This window comes from Merops nubicus, unplaced genomic scaffold (assembly GCF_000691845.1).
Source record: "Merops nubicus isolate BGI_N331 unplaced genomic scaffold, ASM69184v1 scaffold17496, whole genome shotgun sequence".
Taxonomy (NCBI): Eukaryota; Metazoa; Chordata; class Aves; order Coraciiformes; family Meropidae; genus Merops; species Merops nubicus.
Window position 1 is genome coordinate 11,141 of NW_008613101.1, and position 7,631 is coordinate 18,771.

General features: G+C 49.7%; 1 protein-coding gene across 1 annotated transcript; it reads right to left on the bottom strand.

Annotated features, from left to right (window-relative positions):
• Window positions 1–2,535: 2,535 nt before the first annotated feature.
• FUNDC2 (FUN14 domain containing 2) lies at window positions 2,536–7,545 on the bottom strand. The gene is made up of 4 exons (XM_008941793.1): window positions 7,344–7,545; window positions 5,967–6,042; window positions 4,681–4,815; window positions 2,536–2,909 (listed from the first exon to the last, which is right to left on the bottom strand). The coding sequence occupies exons 1-4, from the start codon at window positions 7,502–7,504 to the stop codon at window positions 2,832–2,834; spliced, it is 450 nt and encodes a 149-aa protein (XP_008940041.1). The 5' UTR covers window positions 7,505–7,545; the 3' UTR covers window positions 2,536–2,831.
• Between the last annotated feature and the right edge of the window lie 86 nt (window positions 7,546–7,631).

A 7,631-nucleotide genomic window follows, 5' to 3' on the forward strand; every position in this document is an offset into this window, starting at 1 on the left:
CAACAGACTTGACACAGAAGAAGCTATTACAGCAAAACTGTTTAATAAAATATCACTTCAACAAGCATTTACATACAATATATAAAAACACTTTAAAAGCCTAGTGTATTTAAAACCTTCTCACATTGGAACAGATGCCAGTTGTTGTTGAAACAAGACCAAAGGGAGCAGGGTGGAACACCACATGGTGGCACTTGCAACAATGAAAAAGCATCTCCACAGAGGTGGATTCAGCATCAGTTTCCAGTATGGGCCCACAGCATGAAACAGTGCCAGCCATGAGCCTGACACTGGCACAACAGAAAGATCTGCCAGGTCCTGATGTCCTTGTCCATTCCCTGCCTGCACTCACATCAAACAATGTGAATTTGTTACTCGTTGCCTTGTCCAGCAGCAATTGAGGCGTTTTAGCTCCCTCTCTGGGCCATTCCTCTCCATAGCAGCAAGTCGTGACCTTGCAGAGCAGAACCCAGTACCCCCATCCCTGGGGCCAGGCAGAAACAGTCAGTGTTTGAGCCTGAAAAACACCCCTAAGGTCTGTTAATGATTTTCTTTGAGCTTTACTGTTGGAGAAAGCTTTGTGGAGATTAGTACGTCTCAAAAGGAGTGTTATGAAGCACACCAGGCAGAGGGGCAGTGATGCTGTCTTCCTACAGGAACAAGAGATAGCCCTGCAATACAAATATATAAATTCATGCACATCCAGCCCTGCGGGGTTCCTACAAAAAAAACAAACACCAGCCAAACTAAAACCACCATCACCTGTCACTCCCCTGTCAAACACCAGTTTACTGAAGACTTATTTGCTGCAGCACATCACTCCTGCAGTCCTGGATGGCTTTTAAGATCATCATTGAAAGGATGTGAACGCAGCTGCCCCTTCATTCTGTCCATGTATGGCAGGACAGAACCAAAGGTACCAATCTCTATTTCTTGATTACCTGCAGCCTCTTCTGAGATCCTGAAGGTGAGAAAGCCTCAGCTAAGTCAATGTGCTGCTACACTGACACTTCAATCAACAGAGCTGAAGCAAAATTAGCTGCAAGTGCTCACCCCAAAGCCTCTGGTGGAAGCACCCACCATTCCAACTCTTCCATCAGCTCCTGGGGGAAGGCCTCCACTTCTAGCCATACATGGAAGCAGTGGTGGATGATCAGAAAGGCATTACATTGCACTGAGATGGGGTGCAGCCACAGAGCCAGGTGCTGCATCCCCATCACCACTGTGTCATCTCTCCCTGGCATGTTTCCCATGGAAGAATGGGCTTTCACATAAAAAAACAACAAACCCCAAACAAAAACATCCTTGGCAAGAACTCCTATACGTGCCTGCTGGAGGACATCACCGTGCCATCATGCAAGTCCCTGCACTCTGGAAAGCAATAGCAGCAGCACAGCACAGCCAGCACAACCTCCAAGGCATTTGTTTATTATAGTCTGTTGTCAGTTAGAGTTCTGACCTGCACACACCTGCCCCAGGGCAGACTGTCCAGAAAAAGCTGAGCTCTGCATCTGGGCTGCCCCATCACTGGCAGGAGAAGGGCTGCAGCTAATGGAATTAAGTACACAGCTCTTCTTTTTTGTGGAAATGGTAAATGCAAACAAGGAAGGAACGTAAGCAAGACAGAAAGTATGGAAATGAGCCCCTTCCACAAGCCCACAACCTGGTTTTACCACCAGTTTTGTCATTTCAGTTGCTTGCAGAGACTGGGGAGGTGGAGTTTGTGCTCAGCAGAAGCAGGTAAAGGACAGCACTCCAGATTTCACATCCTCTCCTGCCACCACTCCAGTAGAGCTGGCAACAGGGACCCCAGATCAGTACAACGCATCCCAAACAGGGATACATTTCCTGCCTACAATCCTGTCCCACATGGGTACAGCTCTAACAGTATCACCAACACCAAAGTGGCCAGAGGTCACAGCACACCTAGAAACACCAGTCTGAGGCCCAAGGTGATTTACAGTAAGTGCATGGCTGAAATGCCTGACACAGCCAGGCCCAGCACACTGGAGCCCACCCACCACAAGAGAGCACCTCAGCGTGCTTCAGGGGTGCACAGCCAGCCAGGCCTTCCCCAGCCCAGCAAGCCTGGTGACTTGGAGAACACATGACCAGGAAAGGGCCTGCAGAGTCACCCATGGTGCTCAGTTTCCATCAGCAGTGCTGAAATGCCAGTAAGGGGTAAAAATAACATCAGAGAAGAAGCCAAATGGCCATCTATGTGCAGTGCAATAGCAGGGGTGAGGGCAGGAGAACTTCCAGCACCACATGTAGCATCAACTTGCTCCTTATTCACCCACTCTAGACAGAGCCCAGGCTGCCCATTGATACTTATGCACCCACCCCAGAACAGCCAAGCACATTTTGGATTGCACACACCATCTCTGTGCAGAGCAAAGCACAGGCTTTCCAAGTGCCAGGGCAGAAAAAGTGCAAGCTAAATAGCAGTGGACAGCTGTTGTACACATATACTGGCAGACACGTGACAGCCTTGAGCACCTTGGAAGAAGCAGATTTAAGAGATTTTTCCACCACTACATGTTTATGAGGCTGTAACTCAGAAAATTTGGGTCTGGGCATATTTGGTAGGGCAAGGAATTGCAATGACACATCAGGAGTAATAAGCTTTCAGATAGATTCCCAACACCCTAACAGCTCAAACAGAATAAAAAGTTGGAAATTGGAAGCAGTGTTGTGAGAAATAACGGCTGGAACCTGTGAGAAGAATGGACTGAGCCTGTCAGCAACATCCTTTCACTTCTAAGTGAGAGAGAACAACAGTAGAGGTGGGCAGAGGAGGCTGGGCATGAAGAGAGAGTCGAGTGCAGTTTCTAGGATGCCATTCCAAGCAGGAATCCTCCAGCAAACCCTCCAGTCAGGATAACATTCTTCTTCAGAAATATGATCACCTAAGCAGGGGAGAGAAGAGCCAACAGTGTTCAACCACAGCAGGCTGCTCAGGCACCCTCCCCACATGAAGACACCGCTCAGGCTGCTCCCCAAGGTGCGCGGTGCTCGCAGAGGCCCCTGCTGGGGTGTGGGAAAGTCTCCTATGTAACGGCCTCTGCTTCCCAATCCCACAGCCCCAGCACAGCCCGGATCCTCCCAGAGCTGCAGCCTGAGCCCACAGCCCCAGGGCTCTGACAGACACCCGTCTGTCTCACAGAGGGGGCTGCTGCCTCTGCCTGCCAGACCAGGGCACCGCAGAGCCCAGGCAACTACACCACTCTGCTGCCAGACCTGCTTAGCTTTCCTTGTCAGACTGAAGAGACACTTCTGCCCACAGCCCCAGGAGAAACCCAAGGGATTCACAGCAACTCACAGTGATGTGGTGTCATGCCTAGAAACCACCCTGTCTGTCTCAAATACACATACGTAGAACAACAGAATCATAGTAGAATTTTTAAGGTTGGAAAAGACCTTTTTAAGACGATCAAGTCCAACTCTTGAGTAAACCATGTCCCTAAGCACCACATCTACTTGTCTTTTAAATACCTCCAGAGACAGTGATTCAACAGCTTCCCTGGGCAGCCTGTTCCAGTGCTTTACAACCCATTCAGTGAAGAAATGTTTCCTAATACCCAGCCCAAACCTTCCCTGGCACAACTTGAGGCCATTTCCCCTTGTCCTATTGCTTGTTACTTGGGAGAAGAGACCAACACCCACCGTGCTACAACCTCCTTTCAGGCAGTTGTAGACAGCAATGAGGTCTCCAAGCCTCCTTTTCTCCAGACTGAACAACCTCAGTTCCCTCAGCTGCTCCTCATAAGACTTGCTCTCTAGAGCCTTCACCAGCTTTGTTGCCCTTCTTTGGGCCCACTCCAGCATCTCAGTGTCTTTCTTGTAGTGAGGGGCCCAAAACTAAACACACTATTACAGCTGTGGCCTCACCAGTGCTGAGTACTGGGGGATGATCACTTCCCTAGTCCTGCTGGCCACATTATTTCTTTTACAAGCCAGGATGCTGTTGGCCTTCTTCGCCCCCTGGGCACACACAACATGGCTGTTGGCTCAGGTGGCTGTTGACAAACAGCCCTGTGTCCTTTCCTGCCAGGCAGCTTTCCAGCCACTCCTCCCCAAGTCTGTAGCTTTGCCTGGGGTTGTTGTGACCCAAGTGCAGGACCCAGCACTTGGCCTTGTTGAATTTCATAGCACTGGCCTCGGCCCATTGATCCAGCCTGTCCAGATCCCTCTGTAAAGCTCCTCTACCCTCAAGCTTATCTATGCTCCCACCCAGCTTTGCGTTGTCCACAAACTTATTGAGGGTGCACTCCATCCCCTCATCCAGATGACTGATAAAGACATTAAGCATAACTGTCTCAGACACTGAGCCCAGGGGAGCATCACTTGTGATTGGCCACCAACTAGATTTATCTCCATTCATCATCACTCTTTGGGCCTGACCATCCAGACAGTTTTTTACCCAGCAAATAGTACACCCACCCAAGCCATGAGCAGCCAACTTCTCCAGGAGAATGGCATAAGAAATGGTGTCAAAGGCTTTACTAAATTCTAGGTAGACAACATCCACAGCCTTTGCCATGATAATTTTGCTGTCACACAAGCATTCCCTCCTTCTATTTTGCACAGTGGAAGATCTGTAAGAGCCCAGGAGTCAATCCCATTTTCTGCTGTCCCTCCAGCTAAGCAACTGCACACGCCGTAAGAGAGTTGTCTCACCTCATCCACTCTGCTTTTCACTTCTGGAGACATTTTGTTACCACTGCTGTGAAATTTCAGCTGCTGCTTGGCTTTGTTCACGTCCCGTTCCACCAGCTTCCAGTCCACCTTGATGTATCCGGTGTGATTTGCAATCTAGAGTTTGGAGTGGTGGAAAGAAAGTTCCTGGAGTAACGTCCTGCATGACCATGGCTAAACAGATCCCCTTTGCCCACCCACCTTCCTTGATCACAGCCATCTCCCACACACTGGTCCAGTGGGCTGAGAGGATGAGCACACTAGCTTAAAAAACAGACCAAGGACCATCCCTGTAGCTGTATGAACTGTCCTGCAACATCTGGCTCCCACAGTTATCTCCTGCCAGCAGAGCACACGGAGCTTCTCCTGTTTTGCCCTCTACTATCTAATGCAAAGCTGGCATCATCTGCCCCACACAACTGCCACACATATTGTTGAGACTCTCTGTGGTTTTCCTGCTGCTGTGGGTGGACACACCTATTCATCTCCATTTCATTTGGTCAGGATGATTTCATAGTGGAACTCTTCCTGCTCAGAGCAAGCTTTTGGCTTTTAGCAGAACAAGCAAAGCCAGAAGAGTGAGAAGAACTAGTCACACACAGGATGGTGCCTGAGAAGCAAACAAACAAGTCTGCTGAGTGAGGCCTGAGAGCTGTCCTTTCTGCTGCAGGATCTATGAGCTAGATGTCCACATCCAAGCAGCTCCCCTCAGTGCCAGGGCTCTTGGAAACCAGAAGTGGCTGAGGACAGGAAGAGATCTCTGTTTCTCTCCTCTTCCCCAACGCTTTACAGAGTGCCCCATCTGTGCTGGCCTGACTCCTCAAGCAGCCAGACTGACAAGAAGCATATCACAGACATAGACAAATCTCTGTTGACATCCAGGGCTGTTCCTCCAGGGACACCATCTCCACAGGCACAGGACTAAGCACAGTACCAGTTCTGACCAGACAGTCCTGCAGCAGTGTAGTTTGCCACACACGAAGGCTGCTCCCTGCTTTGCTCAGATGCCCCTGCAGTAACAGCTCCCACATGCCTTTGTGGGCCCTAAGTCCATAGGACCTTTTGGTAATCCTTAAGTTCATATATGCTGATCCTGCTTTGCTGCTGCACCTATATACCACAGGGAACACACACCTGGGACATCCAGAGCCATGCTGAGCTCCGGGCAGAGCAGGGAACTGCCCCCACACATCCCAAAAGATAACGATCACTAGACAGCCTTTCACCCCCACCAGTTCTTGGAAAGCTCGACCACTGTTCATACACACCTGAAGCAGGAAAAAGCCACCTCCCACAGCTGTCGCTGCCAGCTTTCCAACCTTCTGGAAGATGAATCCAGTACACCTACAAATCAACCAGAATCCAGTCAGGAGAAGGAGATGCCAAACACACAGTCCCCAGCACGCTTCCCAGAGGCAAGGCTGCCTTTGGCAGTAATTACCCAAGACTTGGAGACAGCCTGAAAAACGGCAGAAGAAACCCAAGAGCAACCAGAGAGAAAACAATTTGCACCCAGCCAAAAGTGATGCTTTACAGGTTTTTACTCTCACTATCACATGTCAGCCTTTTGCAGTTTTGATTCTTATCTCTTCAGTGTCAAACTCCTCCCAAAAGCGACTTTAGCTTTTTTAAAATGGTATCACCTCTGAAGGGAAATTATGTAGCATATCTGCTGCTGCTGTGATAGAGCATGGGAGGATCACAAGACAAGCTTTTTGTTGCCCAAAAAATAGGTTTTTTTTTCCTTTTTAATTTCTCAGAAGAGGAAAATGATGAAACAAGCAGACAGCAGCGGTCTAAAGGTATACTGATCTCCAAATTGTGTCACGTGCTCTCAGCATGGAAGACATCACTGCAGCCTGAGCTCAAGGAAGAGCCACACCATTCCTCAGCCATGCAGCAAAGGGCAAGTGGATCGTAACACAAAAAACAGACTACACTTTGATCAGTTTCCTTATCAACAGTGCAAAATAACAGCAGCCTGCTCCCACCCATTTCTGAGTACATACACCTAGTGAAGATACAGGAGAGGCGGCCAGCTCACACTTCTGTCATAAAATGGGGAACAGTCACAGTTTTAGTGGTTACTCCTGTGCCATGTGAAGAAGAGGCATGGCAAGAAGCAAAGCAGTGTGACAACACCATTTTCAACTCAAACAATGCTGCTGTGGGAATGAAGTTGCAAATAGAACCACAAGCCCCCAGCACTTGCTACAAGCAACATGAAATCCCAGGAACCATGCCCACAGGCACAAGAGGAGGGTTTTGTGCAGCTGCCTGATGCACACCCCCCTTCAGGAAACAAGGCATCCTTGTTCCAAGAGCCTCATACTGGCCTGTGCTAAATTCAACGCCACCACTTTATGCCAGAAATTAAAGAGAACTATCTCAGTTCAAAAATTAAAGCTTGATGTCATTGTCTTCCATAGGGGATAGTTTCGGTTCTTCAGCTCCATGTTAGAGACAGCTTTTAAGACCTCCCACAGCCCAGCAGAGCATGCCAGTGGGCTGAGTGAGCTGGACACCTGCCTTCTCTGAAAGACTGCCAGATGCCCGTGACGCACCCATCAGCACGCTCCCAAAAGCCCAGCTAGCAATTGCAGGCACCTGCCATGGGCAGCAATGGCAGTCCCAGCACATCTTACCATCCTGTGACCCCTCCAATTATCAGCTGCGTGGCCACATTGTATTTCTCAGCACTCGACCCCGAGCTGGGGGCAAAGACCTTGCGCCACCAGGGCCGGTTCTTGGTGTATTCTGCCAGGTCCAGCACGTTGAACGAGTCTTCCTTCAGACCTGCAGGCATCTGCAGAGGCTCAGTGCCAGGACTGCTGTCCCACAGTCCCCTGCCGGCCACCCGTGGCATCCCCAGGGACACAGCACCCCCGCCTGGCACTTCCCATGGGTTTTTTGAGGATCCCTAGGCCCCACGC

What these genes read in the sequence shown, in the direction of transcription:
- FUNDC2 (XM_008941793.1), bottom strand. Translation starts at nt 7,504, where the DNA reads ATGCCTGCAGGTCTGAAGGAAGACTCGTTCAACGTGCTGGACCTGGCA. An exon ending in ATTGGAGGGGTCACAGGATG is followed by an intron (nt 6,043 to 7,343) that starts GTAAGATGTGCT and finishes GTTGATTTGTAG; the next exon opens with GTGTACTGGATTCATCTTCC. An exon ending in TGAAAAGCAGAGTGGATGAG is followed by an intron (nt 2,910 to 4,680) that starts GTGAGACAACTC and finishes TCCCCTGCTTAG; the next exon opens with GTGATCATATTTCTGAAGAA.